The sequence below is a fragment of the Microchirus variegatus genome (genome assembly GCF_963457635.1).
Source record: "Microchirus variegatus genome assembly, chromosome: 22".
Taxonomy (NCBI): Eukaryota; Metazoa; Chordata; class Actinopteri; order Pleuronectiformes; family Soleidae; genus Microchirus; species Microchirus variegatus.
The window spans coordinates 8,205,160-8,223,367 of NC_139823.1; the positions used below are offsets into that span (position 1 = coordinate 8,205,160).

Here is an 18,208-nt window from a genome sequence, read left to right on the forward strand (position 1 = left end):
AGTATGAATAATAATATTTATACAAATGCTTCTTTATTTTTTATTGTTTTACCCTCAAAATTGTACAGTAAGAGGTATTGTTTTCCGTCTGTCTCTGTGCTTCCGCACTTGCACTTGCCACTATGACCAGCAGAGGGTGTCAAGAGGCTTGTTGCGTGAATGGGGTGAAGTCTGCCATCTCCGATTGCTTTGTTTTTTTTGTTTCTAAGTAAAATGAAGCTTCCTCTTTCAGCTTCACCAGAAAAGAAGCTTTTCTTTCTCGATTACACAAACAAACAGCTCACCAACACGACATCACACGACAAGCTCTTTATCAGATGCAAAACAAAAAGGACTAAATATTAGCACCAAGGGCATTCATTCTTTCACAAAGACTCACATTCATGCACAATCACAACACAACAATTGTACGTGCAAAACAGAGAGCGACGCGTTTATTTACCTTGGCACGTTGTCTGACTTGACTCAGCTGCTGTAGGAAAACATAAAAGAGAATACGTTTAATATGTGAAAAGAAAGGAAGAGAAGATTAAAGGACAGCGAGGGGGAGAAGAGAGGGGGCAAATAAGTCAGATCTCCATTGAGCTGGAATTCACTTTTGTCAACACCAGCCTGACTAATGCAGTTGGGGGATCTTCCCTGATGAGACTTCAAGGCCTCCAGATGTCTGACAATTGCACCTTTTCATTTACTATTCCAAACATTTGCTTTCATGTTGGGCTGGAAGAGAATTCGCCTCCATAACAACTGCTCTCCGAGGCTCAGAGGTAGTTTCCTCTAGATGCTGCAGCCAGACAGCAATGCCCATGTAAGAGGAGCCCTTCGCCTGCTGGATATCTCCCAAAACACTCTTTTGGGAGGCCTTGCTGTTCCAAAAGGCTTCTGGGCTTTGACTCACAGCGAACAGTCGACTTTAAATAGGGGTGATTGTGTGTGTGTGTGTTTGTAGGCACCAACCCTGAACAATTTGCGGTTTAATCATTTACCAGTTGTGCCGTCTCCCTCTCCTATTCTCCAAACTTTCACCGTTCTGTCCATGGAGCCGCTCGCAATCCACGACTTAGTGGGAGACACGGCTACAGCGGTCACATATCTGCAGCGTGAAGGAAGACGGTGACAGTTAAAGATAGAATATGGAACATTTCAATTGCATAAACTTGGGCAGGAGTGACGTTCAATTCAACGTTCAGCATACTTGATTCATAAGAATCAAACGCATCGTTTCATAGAACTAGAGCAGCAGCAATGGAGGTGCTGTCACAGTGCATTCAGTTCCCGAGTGCAATGAGTATATTTAAATTCAATAAAAACATTCAGAATTTAAAACCAAGGATCGTAACCAATAAATACATGTATTTTGTTGACTAGTTTACTTACATTAGCCAAAACATTTCCAACACATTAAATCCTTATATTTAAGGTAATGGGCCAATGATGTCATCCACTTTAACGTCTCTGCTTTAACCCATTAAGGCATAAAAGGTTCAATGCCTACTAAATGACCGATTTCTCAGCCTCTGTAGCAGATAGGAACACAATTCAGTAATTGAGTTTATTTAGATACCTGTTTTCAATTAAAAAACAGTAAGAAAATAAAGTAATATCAACTTGTGTCAGTGCCTTGATTTAGTCCTGATGAACTGTGAAGAACAAGAACATGTAATGACTGTAACAGTCTGCTTAAGACTTTTTAAGACTTTTCAAGACCCCGCGGACACCCTGTAGTACCTGGTACTTTTTTAGTACCTGCTCTGGTGAGGAACAGACTGCAGTCCACTGAAGTGGCGTCACTGGAAGAGGCATGAGCGAGACGTCTGACACAAGAATCAAAGCCAACAATGACGAACTGTAGATCAATTAAAAAGACTCGAAAATCTGGAAAATTTGTGTTGATCTCCAACATTTAGCAAGGAAACGTCTAAAATCTCACTATTTAACAGGAGTCTGGTGTAATTAGCTCCGGTTATGGAGGAAGTACTGAGTAAATCTTTTTTAATCAACTGATTCTATACATCAAAAACAACAGCTTTACAAATCACTAATCACTAGCTTGTGTGTCACGTGTAAAACAAAGTCACGGCAGTTTCATGCAGCCGTGCTGCGATGAGTCGTGCCAGGACCATGTAGTGGAAAAGCGGCAGACAGTAGAATCAAGCGAGACAACATGACAATGCCCATGAGGCTAAGCTGCTTCCTTACATCAAACTAAGTCTTTCTGTTATTGTTTAATTGAGAAAGCCCGAGTGTGCGTTTTAAACTTGCACAGGAAGTGATCTAAATTAGAAATCAGGCTTCCTCTTCAAAACATAAAACAGCTCTTGGATCGTATAGTATCGTAACCCTTTTCAAGCACTTCAAAGTGCTCGGTTGGCGTCTGCCTGTGGTGCCACTTCAATGACGGACTGCAAAGCAGAGCTGTTGCGTCACCGCACCCAGGGCTTCTGGGAGAAAAGCAATTAGGCAAAAACAACACGTTTTTGATAAGGAACGATTATTTTTCTCCCGTTTATCTGGAAGCTGTTCAGCTTCACAGCAGCAGACATTTACCTATTGTGCTGCTTCAAAGTGTGGAGCAGAGTTCCCTGGATCTGTGGACAAAGAGCAAACACGACATTGGAGGAAACGACTGCACTTTGTGGTTTGTAAATCTTTCCGCACGAACCAGAAGCAGGACATTTTATGACGGTTCTATGTGCTCTACTCACCATGTCATGTATCAGAATACTTTTATCCACCGAACTGTAGTAAAGAGTAAAGAAGAGAATGAACAGATTTATTTGAAGAATCCACATGTAGGCATTTGCCTTACAGAATAATACAATTAATTTACACAAACGCATCATTTATAATGTGTTCAAATATGCACTCCTCCTGTGGCTGACTGAGGAAACGGCAGCATCAGAGCTCAGCTGGAGTATCGGATGCCGAAAAAGTGGACATTTAAACACGGAGGAGAGAAGATAATAAAATATATTACATTACAAAAACACTGTAAGGTCAGAAGAAGGAGAAGCAGAAGAATATAAAAACAAAAAGCTGAATCGTCTCGTGTCATACGCTTTTTTTGAGCCAAACGGTCGATGGTCGAAATTCACCAACATTCTGATGGTTGCTGTGGTCACGCCCCTTTGGAATCTGCTAGATATTTGATAACTTTTCATCTTTGATGCGTCCACTTTTGTGTTGAAACTGACCAAATTAAAAATGGCCGACTTCCTGTCGAGTTGAGACTTTTTTTTGTTTTCGGTTTTGTCATACCGGGCTTCATCTTTGGGGGGTGCTACTGAGGCATTTTGCAGCACTTTTCTGATTTTATACCTTATACCTTATACCTACGAATAGAGGCAAGGCAGAAGCCTGCAGTGTGCTATTCCAGCAATATACACTACTCAAAAAAAGTTAGGGATGTTTGGCTTTTGGATTCAACTTCAGAATGCACCTAAAATGCACTATAACCTTTACAGGTGAACTTAAGTTTAAGGTGCCATATGTAAGAATGTGGACAAAAATGGTTACTACATTCAAATTGAAAATACTGAGGTCTTTTCGGTTTAGTTTTCTGACGTAACTGGCAAACCGTGGTTGCTCGGCAGCCGAGACTCTACTGACTGCAATGATTGGTAGACGGCGGTAGGTGGCGCCACATGCCAAAACATGATTTCAAAACATAAACATGATTTGCAGTCTGCAAAATATTTTTTTTTAATGTAAATATTTTGTCTGTACTGTTGTTGTTGGTGAGTTCAGTTTGTTAGATGAACATTATTCCTGAGTCTGTGACATATTAGGAGGATTTTATGGCCAGTTGCTTTAGATTTATTACATAATGCACCTTTAACCTTCTCCAAACTGTTGAATGCACATGTCCAATTGTTCAGCGGTATCACTGTAGCATGAACTTTCCATAGGGATGTTCTTGTCAAATATCCCCAGCTTTTTGTGAGTAGTGTACTTTTTTGTCACTACCACGGTTGCTGCGGTAACCGCTTACAGATCAAACTAAGGTGAGGACGGCATCTGTCTAGGCAGAAGTCTGCTGCTTTGCTAGTAGACACACAAAATGTGAAAATGTGTTTTTAACTAGAATTGCTGCAGTGTGCACACAATGTGGTGAGCTTTCATGTACGCGTACTCAAAGTGTAAGTGAAAGAAAAAGATGACGATACAATAGTCAGTGGTCATGCGTTTGTGGCGTGGAGTGTGTCTCGCTCTCACCCCGAGACGACCAGGTCGCCATCTGAAGAGACGGCACATGACAGAACTGGAGCCAGATGGGTGGTGAGCGTGTGAAGGAGCTTCATGGCAAAGGCTGAGAAGGAAAACACACACACGACAAAAGGTCAAAGTTGTGTGTGTGCCATTAACCTCCAGCAATTTTTCCACCGCCTCCCAAAAAAGTTCAGTCACTCTCACTCACACACACACACGTGACCCCCACTCCACTCTGACAACATAAAACTTTTTTTTTTTTTTTTTTTTAAATATCAAAACCTCTCCTCTCTTGTGTGCTCAGAGCGCTGCCACCTGCTGACAGCTGTTTGAAAATAAAAGCTTTTCATTTTGGGCTAAAGAGCAATTTGAAGTAAAATAGTCACAGGTGGTGAGTAAGAGAAGAAAAAGTGAACTACAACATGTAAACCTGACAAAATGCAACTGCAGACATTCAAATTGATGTCGTGATGCAACATAATAAACGCAGACTGTCGTTAAACGCAGTCGGCGTTCATCATAATAATCTGAATAATCCATCAAATATAAAGAAGGAAGGAACTGGAGAATTGTTCCAAAGCGATCGCAGCTCCTCGCTCTCTTTGCTTCAGTTTATCTTGTGAATACAAACGAGGAACAGCTTTATTGTCATTAGACTCGGGTGCAATGAAATTGTATCCACAATAAATATAAATATGTATTTACCAAGGTTATTATAGTTAAAGAAGAACTATATCACTAAAACCAAGATTGCAAAAACATTTGCGATAACTGAAAATGGTGTGTTTATAAAACCAACTATAACTATTGTAGTGATAATATGCTTAATTTTGTATTTCATACATAATCATTCTGAGTTGATATGAAGTGTATTTAATTTTCTCTGCCAGCAATTTGTTTGAGACACAACACTTGGCAAATACTCCATAATACAAAAAATTAAAACAAACCGTTCTAAACTTAATTAAAACTAACTCATTTTAAAAACAAAAAAGCCAAAACTAAATTAAAAAACTAAAACTATTATAACCTTGATATAATATACAGGTCAAAACATGTAGAAAGAAATATAGACTAATAAAAATAGTACTAAAAGCAGAAATGCACACTCTTACACTGTATTGTTGTCAATTATTGTATTCTTGTATATTGTTTTATTCCTCTGTTTTGCTGTTCATATTTTATTAACTTTGATTTCCTTCCGTTTAAACATATATTACATTTTATCTCATATATATTCTACACCAGGGGTGTCAAACTCATTTTCTCTGAGGGCCACATCAGCATAATGGTTACCCTCAAAGGTCCAGATGTAACTGTCATACAGAATAAATGTAACTAAATGTAAACAAATGTAAACTAAAGGTAACTACTCCATAACTTTCTGTATTTATTACTTATTCAAGTTACAAATATGATACATTATAGATGTAACCCAGTCTGTGATGGTGTTTCTTGACAAACAAACAGTTTTAAAAGTCTGTATCTGTTCAGAGCAGACCTGCTCAGTGCTCACACACCTTCAACATGCACTGCTTCACAAACGCACTCTCAGAAAAAGACTTTGAAGCACGGCTGATTTCTTCAGCCACAATAAAGCTAGCTTTCACTGCCTCATTGTTTTGTGAACACATTCTGCTGCGATCACAGTCTCAATCTCAATTTCACTCGTCGCATGATACAATGATACACTGCGATCTAGTGGAGGGATGTCGTCACTTTTCCGGGTAACGCAATCGCCCTCCATTTAGCACACGCCTTAGAGCAGCATAGACCTATTTTAACACAGATTTTAAGACCAATTAATCACTCGCGGGCCACATAAAATGACGCGGCGGGCCACATCTGGCCCCCGGGCCTTCATTTTGACACACTATTTTAAAGGTGAGTGAAAACTGCTGCCGTAACCCAATATTCCCTCCTGTCTTTTTTTTCCCCTCGTGGACAAAATGTAATATCGTAAGAGATAAAGAATATAAAGAGAATAAATTGGACATATTTACAACATGTGGTTAAGGACATTTCACTGTGAGCTCCTCCACAAAAGAAACATCTGAAAGATGATGTGTTTTTGTAAGATGATAAACAAGGACAGACATTCTTCTGAGCTCTTCTCCGACCTTCTTACAGATTAAGAAAAGAAAAGAGCAGGTCACAACGTGGGACACGGCTGCATCCTTCCCAGGAAACAGACGTTTCCACGGCAACGCATCTGAGAACACACGTCGTCTTCACAATCACCGGCGGAAATTAAGCAGGTTACACAAACTACAACTATGAACGTACACAAAATGCTCTTGCTTTAGGTCGTACAAGACGTAAATGTCACCGTGGATATACGATTGCTTCCAACACACACACACACACACACACACACACACAGGGAGGGGGGCGAGAGAGACTCCTTTGCTGCTTCTGTATTTCAGGAGAATGTCTTAAAGTGATGCATTATTAATGAGTCGGTCTGCAGCTGATTTATTCCACACACACACACTAATAAAATTCTTCTATTCTGCAGAGAGATTTCAAGGTTAAAGCAGTTGGAAGGCTCTCTTTCTCTCTCCAGTGGGGGAGCGAGGGATTTTCAGTGGGCGGGCGCGGGCCTACCTGTGCCTTCACGCTGGGAAACGACCCATATTTTCAGCTGGCTGTCCTGTCCACAGGAGGCCATCAGGAACTCTAAACAGCAGCCGTCTGCAGAACAACAGACGGACACAGACTGAGTGTTCAGGCTCTACTGTGTTTATACATTTAACATATAACAACACACACAATCAAATAGAGCTGCAACTAACTCTCTATTTTCTCCATTAATCATTTGGTCCATAAAATGTCAGAAAATGTTAAAAAACATTGATCAGTGTTTGTCAAACCTGATAATGACGAATGAATAATGTTCTTGAACGTCTTGTTTTGTCCACAAACCAAAATGAGTCAGTTTTAATGATTTCTTTGTTAAGTGGAGCAAAGCAACAAAGAAAATATTCACATTTAAGAAGCGAAAACAATCAGAAATCTTGTTCTTATCATGAAAAAAGCTTCAAACCAATTAATCCATTACGAAAATAGTTGACAGTTAACTTAGCAATCAATTAATAGTTTCAGCTCTACAATCAGATGTGAAGAATGTGGCAAAGGTCTTTTACACAGCTGGATTATAAGGTTATCGCCACTACAACATTTAAGGGCTTTTTAATTATCTTAATTTGAGTTAAATAACACTTTTGATTCAGGATTATGCACAACAGTTTAATCTGTTTAAAAGCTGGTCTCAAAGTCCACTTAAATGTTTGTTTTCGACATTTACAGATTCATTTTGCATCATAAATGTTTTTTTATTGTGAATCATATGGCTGCTGCATATCAAAACTAAAACACCTTTATTTTGAAATGATGTTGAATATCGTCACAAATGTGATTAATGCAATATCAAGAAGGAATATTATTATTATTATTTTTATATAATTTTAAGCTCCCCCCCACACCCCACACACAGTTGGACTTTTCTTCACTTGACTGCCCCCTACTGACCAGACTTGAAGCTCACGGGGTCCCCAGGTCATTTGACTTAATAGCAGTGTTTCTCAATCCTGGTCCTCGGGGACCACTGTCCTCCATGTTTTAGATGTTGCCCTGGGTCCTTATCAGGCTTTAGCAGAGCTGATCATTTGAATCGGGTGTGTCGGATTGGGGATTGAGAAACACTGCTTTATACGATAATAATAATGAAACCAAAATGTCAAAAAATTATTTAGGGTTAACTGCTTAATGCACAGTGAAACTGGAACTTCTACTGCTGAAATGATAATGTGACAAAGACAGGAAGAAAAACACCTGTACTGATTTCAAACTAAACCGTTGTTGGAACCGTTTAAAGTGCAATTCAACAATAATCATATTTCTCTAACCAACAACACCACTTTGTTGTGATGGAATGAAATCCGCTGCCACTTTTTGTGACTTGACAGAACTCACCCACTCTGAAGCGGGCTGCGGCGCTGCAGCAGGTGACTCCCATGTCGTGAGCGTCCTTCTCCGCGTGCAGGAGGCTGACGGTGGCATCCCACAGTTTGAGGTCTCCGCGGCTGCAGCCAGTCACGAAGAGTTGGCCGCACGGAGAAAAGCAGCAAGCCACGACGCTGGCGTCGCTCACTGTGCTGCAACTGTGGAGGGAAAACACATTCAGAATTATAAGCTGCGTCAGACTGGATATGAACAGGAAAACACATCAGGGAGGAAGGAAAAATAGAGCATGACATTATTTAGTTGTTTTGAAAAGTCTAATTTTGTGTGGAACTGGATTACAAACAGCATTTTACTTCAAGAATTGAGGTGCATCATTAGGACAGAACAATAATACAGCCACCAATCAATGTTATACAACCAAAGAATGAAGGTAAAACTTCAGAATACAAGCTGGACACATGATTTTTAAATACACTTGAGCACAAGTCCCAGACGTCACCGTCTTTCCGAGTTTAAAATCCGACCTTCAGACTGTTGTGAGGCTGTTTGGTTGTGTTAACATGGAGGCGTCATTGTCGATCAAATCTCATCCAACACATCAACTCTATGGAGAGCCATCTGAGTCATATGAAATAGATAAATAAATAAATAAATATACCCCTGAAATAAATAAAAGTGTAATTCGAAAATAGAAGTCCCCTGAAATGAATCACTTTATTTGTTTATTTCATAGCCATATTTATTTATTTCAGGGGCATACTCATTTATTTCTGTTTTTTTTATTTTCATTTTGATTTGCGATGGCTCTCCATACAACTCTAGTGCTGAAACAGATGAGTAAAAAATAATAACACAAGGCTCCTTTCAAAGCACTCACCTTACATGCAGTTAAAAGTCAAAATAAAGCAGTCAAACAGTGATTAAAAATACTAATAAAAAAACGAATTCATAATACATGGAATCATACAATACTGGGGGGGTTTGAAACAAATAGGTGAATACAGCAACTCTAAGCAAGTTAAAACCTATGGGAAAATATTGCTGTGAAGTCTCAACAGGTTATCGTATTTTAAAGCAAAATTACCCATTACATTGTTAAAGTAGACAAAAGATTTTCCACAACATACTCTATTACTATAAGTATAACACAGTAAGTAATACGTAAGTAACCAGGGCCGGCCCAAGGCATAAGCGAACTAAGCCGCTGCTTAGGGCCCGTGGCCACTAGAGGTCTAAGGTCTAAGGACAGAGGATGTTACCAACCCTGTGAAGTCCTGTGAGACAAACTATGTTTTGTAAACTGTGGGCTATATAAATAAAGATTGATTGATTGATTGATAGATAGAGGGCCCCCAAGAGCAATTAACTAAAAAAAAAAGTTTGGATTGCTGTAGTTTATTTAGCATTTTTCTCCCCATTTTTACCAAAGCTTTTTCACAGTTTTTACATAGTTGTCAGATGTGATTATTTAACTTTATATTTTATTTATAAACCATATTTATTACCTTGTTCCGGGTGCCTCTGTTGATTTATTTTATCAACATTATTTTACATATAAAAGTCAAATCTTTGTATTACAGGAGTATATTTTGAATCCCCCAAAGATTGTGCACATTTTTAGATTTTCAGACCTTAATATCTTAAGGTATCTAAATAAATATTTTATTTCTAAACTGTTTGGTTTTATGTATTGATTCTCTGTGTCGCCAGTAGGGGGAGTTGCTGAGTTTGCCCAATATTAATTGAAAGCTTTTTCTGTAAGTTTGCAAATCTGGCGTCTGTTTCCATGCAACAATAAGTTCTCAAATTTAGTTTTACAAGTGTATTCGTGAGTAGAATAAGCAGAATACCTTTAGTGTAGTCGGTGTGTGAATGATCAATAATCAGAGGCGCAGCTTGTAAACAGGCAAGGCAGGCAACTGCTTGGGGCCCCAAGCTGATAGGGGGCCCCCCGACACTCGGAGCCTGAAGGCTGTTTTTACTGAAATGTGCAGTGACCAGCCGCATCTCAGTCCACCTTAAAAAACAATGGGTGATTTGCAATGACATCTCAGTAGGAAACCTCCCTAAAGGGGCCCCACCTCACTTTAACCTGAGTGAAGTTATCGTTCTGCAAGTTGGAAAATGAAGAGGATTATTTACAGTGTAATGCATATCTTTTTTACTCAGTTTATATATGTTTTTTTCAGTTATTTACAGTATTTTATTGTTCTATATATTTATATTGTTTTATAATGTGGGTTCTTTACAGTGTAATGTTTTTTTTTTACCAAGTTATCTAGTTTTTAAAAGCTATTTACAGTATTTTATTGTTCTTTACATTTATATTTTCACATACTTTTTAATTACAAGGTTTTTCTATGTTATTTCATTCATTTTGAAAAAAAAAAAAATATTTTGAACTCATACATTTTTCATTGGTGTCAGATTATTTATAACATAATGGTGATGAACACTGGTTGGAAGGAAGGGCCCCCTGGGAATGTTTGCTTAGGGCCCCTACAGACTAGAATCGCCTCTGTCAATAATCATTATTATTGGCAGTAACAGGGGGCCCCAAAATCAAATTTTGCTTAAAGCCCCATGGAGGCTTGGGCCGGCCCTGTAAGTAACTCTGAGTAACTTACGCACACACACATTGAAGCCGATGCTAAACCGTGTTGCTACTAGCTTTAAAGTTAGTAGCTACACTACTGTGTGTACTTACAGTAGTTAATACTCTCCAAATAAAAAAACTACAGTAGTATCACTAGTCTCTGAGGGTGTACACTGAATGTACTGAACAGGGGTAAAGTGTACCTGCGCAGTGTCTTGCAGGAGAAGTCCCAGAGAGCCACGGTGCCATCGCAGGCTCCGGCCAGCAGCAAAGAGGAGACTGGAGCCAGTGCGCACACTCGGAGCGGACTGCGGCCCGGGTGCTGCAGCACCTCCGCCACTTCACCTGTGTCCAGCCTCCACACGATGATGGATCCGTCTGTGGAGCAGCTGAGCAGGAAGCGACCGCAGGAGCTGAAACAGCAGCAGTGAACGCCATACCCGTGTCCAGAGAGAGGAGAGAAGGGGAGCTCGGTGAACTCCGCCGTGCTGTACACACGGAGCGTTTTATCCGCGGAGCAGGTGGCGAGCAGGGCCGGAGAGAAGGCGCAGCAGCTCAGCTCGTCCGTGTGCTGTCCAAGAGTACAAACTAGTGACACCATTTTTGTGTGCGTCTGTGTGTTTGGAGGAAGCTCTTCACACACAAGGTGGCGCAAACCTCTCAAAAAAAAGAGCTAAAGTGTGGAGCTGATGACGAACACCTGAACAGGTGTCTCTGATGAGTGTCACACTACTTCCTGTTTGAGCTCCGTTATACAGCTGCGTTTATCTTATCAGTCATAAGTCATGTGATGCCTATAGACACAGTGCTGTTTTTAAAGCTTTATTTTTACAGACCAAACTTCATTTCAGTTTATTTATTACTAATTCTAGAATAAATGTCTCCTAAAATGCACTGACACTGAATTATAAAAAAGGTGCATTATGTAATAAATCTAGAACAACTGGCCATAAAATCCTCCTAATATGTCACAGAGTCTCAGGAATAATGTTCATATAACAAACTGAACTCACCAACAACAACAGTACAGACAAAATATTTGCATAAAAAAAAATATTTTGCAGACTGCAAATCATGTTTTGGCATGTGGCGCCACCTACCGCCGTCTACAAATCATTGCAGTCAGTAGAGTCTCAGCTGCCGAGCAAAACACGGGTTGCCAGTTACGTCAAAAAACGAAACCTAAAAGACCTCTGTATTTTGAATTTGAATGTAGTAACCGTTTTTGGCCACATTCTTACATATGGCACATTAAAACAGCACGTTTGGGATGGGTTAGTTCAGTGGGTAAGACCGTTATCTCGTGTAATGAATGACATGATCACAAGTTCAACTCCACTCAAGTCCGTCTGCTAAATATCATGTAAAGAAGTCATTATTTAGAGTTGATTCAAACCTATTTTTTACTTTTTAATTCTAGTAGATAAATAGAATGTATTTGTTTATTATTTGCAATGGCGTTATGACACTTTTAATGCCCCTTACAAACATCACAGCCAATACAAATCTAACTAAGCTTTATTAATATAATACTCAGAATATGGAAAAAAATGTAAAATCTGATCTGCTACAATAGAAGAATATACAATAAATTTCACACAAAGGCTTCACCTAGCACAAAAAAACATGTGGGTTTTTATTTCTGCTTTATAGGAGTGGAATATTATACATTTGAAGCATTGTTTTTGTAATGTAATTTTTTTTTGGCTTGGTAAATTGGAAACAAACAAATATGTTGATTTGCACAATTGCCTGATATCTGTAGGGTAGCTCAGTGGTTAAGAGCAGTAATCCGTGTGCAGAGACATCGTAGTCACAAGTTCAACTCCACCCTTGGCAGGTTGTAACTCAATTCCCTTCTAAGTCGACATAATGTAACGTAACATAATCTGTGTCGCTCGATATTCAAGGTTGTGATATCAGCACCGGCAAGGAAAAGTGGTGATAAGTCATCCACTCACTGATTTGAGCTCTGTTTAAGACATACACAGCGTTAAATGTGAGAACGCAGTGAAAATAGTTTTGACATTTAAGTACTTAAAGAGCAGAATACATATTCCAGTTAAGTAGACTTACTGTACTGTAGTGAATTAACTAATTTAAATTCCATTACTACTTAACTCATTTTGACTTAATTAAAAACATGTTTGATACCTTGCCCCAGAAAGCCTGAGATAGTGAGTGCTTAACAGTTTTTATTTTTGGAAAGAAAAAAAAAAAAGTACATTCAACCACTACTTCACATCAACTATTAAAAAATAATATGCCTACAAAAAGCTGCTACTCGTTTCATAAAATACAGTTACTTCCAGTCTCCTGACTTCAGCTGTGTGGAGATGCCTCCAGTGGACTGTGACTCAATCCAACTCCCAACTGGGTTAAAGCCCAGTGCAGGATTCATGTCTGTCCACAGGACATCTGACAAAGTCTCTGCCTGGAGAAGAAAAGGAGGAGGAAATACTACGCACCACATCGATCCAATTCAAAGTAAACACTCTGAGAAAGTTAACATTTTGTTGTATAAAGTTGATGAGGCTAGTGTTTGAGTGGATGTCCAGTACAGGCAGTGTGTAAAACACAGACTGTATTAAATGCTACAAACATCGTGATGCACTGAAAACATAATCCAATCAAGCCTTTTATGTATTGGCAATACATTCTAGAAATGTACCTAATGACATTTATTCAACAGTATAAATGTGTCAGCGATATCTTTGTTTTTTTTTTCACAATTAACTGCAGAGGATTAATTAGTAACTCTGCAAGCACCTAAAGTGAAAGTGATGTAAACATTGTTTTTTTGGAGTGGCTTGTTCAGGAGTACAGAAAAAAAAAAACATGTTCCATTTAAGCTGTGTGCCATTTTGTACCGTTTCTTCATAATCATAATCATAAATACTGAAAAAATAAATAAACATGTATACAAAGCCTGCACCGTTGAGTCAGTGTCGTACACACATTGGAAATCTTTGATTCCCAAACACAATGTTGAGTCTAAGAGTCAGTACTTTTGATAAACAGAATAATATTGCACTTAAAGACGCTTTTCCACAAAGGGCTTTTATCACCTAATGTAGCAGCAGTTTGTCCTTCCACATTGCACCACTGTTTGATCAATATTGACTTTATCACAGGTGAAGAGAAGACCAACACCTAAGAGGACGTTTCATATATGAGGAGGAGTGAACACCTGTGAAGTCCACACCTTTTACTCTAACTTTTTTTTTTTACATCAGCAGTTCAGTCCATCTTTTGTCAAAGAATCGTCTCATGTTGTGTCCGGCTCGTCCAATTTCTGAATCGTCTTCGTTGAACTTTTCACAGTTATCAAAAACCAGGTTCATGTCAACGATGAACGGGTCCAAACTGAAGTACCTGCAATCATTAGAAAACTTATAAACTTTCATATTCATATAAAAATTCATATTACATAACAAATACAAGATATTGTCTTCTTAAAGGTCCAGTTTGTAACATTTCCATTTACAGTACACACTAAGAAATCAAAGTACGAGTCTGTGCCTAAAAAGGTACAAATGCTTTGTCGCTCCAGTTGTACCCTATCAGGGTACACTGTACCTTTAAAATGTGTACCTGCTTGTTTGTACCTCTAAAGAAACATTTCTGCACCCCTAGTGACAAAAATGTACCTGTACACTACATCCCCAGTCTAATAGTATGCCTTCGACCTTTTGGCATGCGTGCTACTCATTACCGTAACTCCTGGATCGTTTGTGACATCTAGAAAATTCAAAAACTATGGACTGGCGATCTGTCCAGGGTTAGTTATCTTGGAAAAAGGGGCAGGAGAACTTTTGGCAATTCTACAGCCATGAAATCTTATAAGATGGGTTAACATGTACATTATGTAATGGTCTTGTGTTCCTAAGGCCACCATCTTGTGCTGCCATTTTTCTAGTGTGTGTTTTGAAGCAGAAGCTAACTGTACAAAGAAAAACTGCTTCACCTAAATAAACCTGATGCATACACCTGGAAAAGAGGAGAGAGCCAAAGAGTGGTTCCATTTTTTTTTTTTTTGGTGTGAAGGTCACCATAGTTCCCTAGGGGTGAGGAGAGGAGTCCTGCATTCGTTGCACTCTGCAGTTTCACCACTAGATGTCACTATTTCTTACACACTGGACCTTTAACAAGCACCACTGTGACAGTAATGCAAACATACTGGTTGTTTTGGAGTTTTTCTCTGATGGTGGAGAAGTCCATGGGCCTCTTGATGACTTTCTTGTATCCAGGTACGGCTTTGTGGTTGACTGGAGTGAGAAAGGGCCACGCGTCCTGATGAGCCTCCAGCTCAGCCAGCAGCACACTGGAGAGGAAACAACCACATGTGATTCAAATGTACATTTATTGTGGTTTCACCTGTTAGAGATTGACTAAGAGATTCAGAACTGTACACAAATGATAAATGTGTAGTATGTGTTCATCTATACCTGCACTTTGACAATCCATTCACATTATCTATGGCCGTTTTGGCTTTTTTGGCACAGGATGCGACGCTGTCATGATTGGCCTGGGAGCTGCTGGACGGATTGTCTTCTGAATTTCTCTTCTTTAACTCCCTGGTAGCTTTTTTTGGCACGCTGCTGCTGCTGCTGCTGCTGCTGGAAGCCTCCTCTTTGACGAGTTCTCCAACCACAGATGATTTACCACTTTTTTTTAACTCACTGCCTTTCTTCGCTCCTGAAGCTGTCGGGTTTCGTTTCTTCGCACTCTGGGGGGATTGACCACTTTCCTGGAAGACAGGATGTACATTTCAACGACTGAGAAGCACACGCAGCATGTCTTATCTAGATTTATACATTGGACTATATGTGTAGATGTGAAACAATTCATTGTTTAAGTTAATATGAAGGAAAAAGAGACAAGACAATAAAAATGCCCTCTTCCTCTTACAATAAGCCTGGGGAAAAAATGTCCCCCACTTAAATTAGATCTGCTCAAAATGTTAATGGGTTCTCTCTTGGGTCTCTTAGGCCCCGCCCCTCCACAAAATGGATATTTAAGTGAACCTGCAAACATGTGATAAGAGAGTAGAATAACAGCTCTGTGAATAAACAACACGGTGCTCGTGTACCTTTGAAACACAAGTGGGACAAAACCAGTCTCCGTCGGGTACTTTGCTGATCTTGGGTTTATGGCAGTATGTGTGGCAGCCTTTGTCACAGCCGTCACAAAGTAAGAGCAGCTCTTCATTATCTCCCTTTTGACAATGATGGCAGTGCTGCAAACAAAAGCAAAACATATGTAGCCACAAATTCAAAGAGACAAACTGTGTGTCACTCTTTTCATCTTCATACATTAATGTAATTCTATGCAGGCAGATTTAATTTTTTGCTGATTGTGCTGCTCTCTTATATTCCTGATAATGATGCTCTCTAAATGCATGCTGCATGCACAACCTTTAATCTCTTTTCCTCTGCTGCCTGTATACTTTTAACAACCAGCCTAGAATGTTTTATTCATGACGTTATAATCATATGTAATGAGTTATCAATTATATTAACACGAGCACCCTGTGACTGTAACCAGTGACTTTGCAGGAATTATGGTCACGGTTTGCTCCTGAGTTATGGCACTGAATAAAGACCAGAATTCATTTTTAAATCTAAATCACAACTTGAAACTTGACAATAATCACATTTAATTCTACTATTTTTGACAGCTCAATCTTCTAAGCTTATAAAAACATGTAATGCATCCATGTTGGAAACAGTTCACGCCTTGATGTTGTGATCCTTGTAATAGAAAATAGAGTAGTTTAGGTTTTGATGGCGAGTGTGTGCGCTAATGCTCCATCATATTTTTTTATTTATTACACAGTTCATACTAATCTGAAACATGGCAATATAAACTCTACAAAAATTGCCTTTGTCTTATCAGATACAATACGGCAGAATTTATTAGTCTTCCAAATGTGAAAATGCCAAATGTATGTCCATAAATGTGTTCTCTAATCCAAATTTAGAAATTTCCAATCGGCTTCCAGGAGGGATCACACCCATGAACAAACCTGGAACCATAATTTCTCTCAATGACTTGTCACTGGTGTGGACATAATAAAAACAAATCTTTGATGGAGAGCGAGGGGGAGAAATGAGGCGTTACTAACCACTTTCATGATGGAGCGCTCCCAGGCAATGGATTTCTGCAGCGGCTGAATACAGAGCGACAGCTGAGCCGAGCTGCGGACTTGACTGAGGGCTTCGTGCCACAGCCTCATCCCAGGATCCACCTTCTTCTCCTCACTGCTGTGAAAAAACACATAAGGGGGAAAATGGTCTAGTTTTGTGCAGCCATTAGTAAAATTAAAAGAGGTTAGCGCTTATTGTGGTGTGATTCATCATGCACAGTAACACACCACGTCTTCTACCTTTGTTCAATATTCTTCTCCAACTCTGCCAGCCTCATGACTGCGATATCAAGTGGATTATTAGGCTGACGCAGCACAGTGTCAGGACGTTTCTCTGGGTTGGTTTCTCTCCAACCTTTGCTGTCAGGAGCTGGGGAAGAGCCCGGCATGTGCTCATGATAGACCAGATCCTCTCTGTCCGAGTGTCGCTCAGGGTGTGTCCATCCCTGAGGAAATGGCAACTAAGATTAATTTGGGATAAAGGGATGTTTCTCACCTCTACGAGCTAAAGAAATCAATAAAGCACTGTGCTTCCTTGCCTGTACCTTGACCTGCAGGCCAGCCGAGACGACTCTTCTCTCCAGATCCTCGACCTGCTGCAGAAGGCTGACGTCCACGTCCATGGCCTGGTCCTCCACATTCCAACTCTCCACCATCTTCTCACACCCCTCCAGCTTCTCCAGCGCTGACACATCAATCACTGCCATACACACAGACAGACGGTCAGACAGTGATTATACATATTTCGGTCTGATACCAGATGACATATATTAAAAAAAATCAATAGCATGTTTATTTATATCACTGCATGTGAATAGATTTCGAGCTAGAGACACAAAGGCCTTTCAAATGAACCCAGAGCCGGTACATTCACTTAATTTAACTAATTTAACACCTAAATTAACAACCACCATCACATAATTTCTTCTATGAGCCACAATATCCAGAAAACTTGATCAAAATCAGTTTAAAACTTTGATATAACCTCCTTGACAGAGACAAACAGAGCAGAAAAGAGCAGGGAAGATATGGATACACCACCTTTGCTGTTGTCACAGAGTTGGATCACATACTCCATATGTTTTTGGATTTGTTTCTGCAGGACTTTCTCTCTGATGCCTCGGCTGTGCAGCGCCTTCACCAGACTGTGCAGTTCCTGCGTGTCGGACACTCGCCACCAACCGCGCATCATCTCTGAAAACACATAAAACGGCACAAATTTGACCACACACAGATCACAGTGTGTCATTCAGTCCTGTCTGGGTGGTGAATATCATTATTCCAGCACG

At 39.7% G+C, this 18,208-nt stretch overlaps 2 protein-coding genes across 3 annotated transcripts in view; both read right to left on the minus strand.

Annotated features, from left to right (window-relative positions):
- LOC310942978 (WD repeat, SAM and U-box domain-containing protein 1) overlaps positions 1–11,372 on the minus strand; it is a gene marked incomplete at both ends in the record, with an annotated part of 49,918 nt that extends 38,546 nt beyond the window's left edge. Inside the window, 8 exons of the mRNA XM_083908452.1 lie at positions 443–472; positions 987–1,093; positions 2,548–2,588; positions 2,706–2,739; positions 4,216–4,309; positions 6,817–6,903; positions 8,185–8,372; positions 10,975–11,372. Of these exons, the coding sequence (XP_083764578.1) occupies positions 443–472; positions 987–1,093; positions 2,548–2,588; positions 2,706–2,739; positions 4,216–4,309; positions 6,817–6,903; positions 8,185–8,372; positions 10,975–11,372 (979 nt within the window). The remainder of the gene's footprint in view (positions 1–442; positions 473–986; positions 1,094–2,547; positions 2,589–2,705; positions 2,740–4,215; positions 4,310–6,816; positions 6,904–8,184; positions 8,373–10,974) is intronic.
- A 1,579-nt stretch (positions 11,373–12,951) lies between these two features.
- baz2bb (bromodomain adjacent to zinc finger domain, 2Bb) overlaps positions 12,952–18,208 on the minus strand; it is a 35,486-nt gene continuing 30,229 nt past the window's right edge. For both annotated transcript variants that reach the window (XM_083908963.1, XM_083908962.1), the window contains exons 30-37: positions 17,961–18,113; positions 17,465–17,619; positions 17,160–17,365; positions 16,899–17,037; positions 15,864–16,010; positions 15,220–15,521; positions 14,952–15,095; positions 12,952–14,146 (exon numbers count right to left, since the gene is read on the minus strand). In XM_083908963.1, coding sequence (XP_083765089.1) covers positions 13,999–14,146; positions 14,952–15,095; positions 15,220–15,521; positions 15,864–16,010; positions 16,899–17,037; positions 17,160–17,365; positions 17,465–17,619; positions 17,961–18,113 — 1,394 coding nt within the window. In that variant the 3' untranslated portion in view covers positions 12,952–13,998. The remainder of the gene's footprint in view (positions 14,147–14,951; positions 15,096–15,219; positions 15,522–15,863; positions 16,011–16,898; positions 17,038–17,159; positions 17,366–17,464; positions 17,620–17,960; positions 18,114–18,208) is intronic.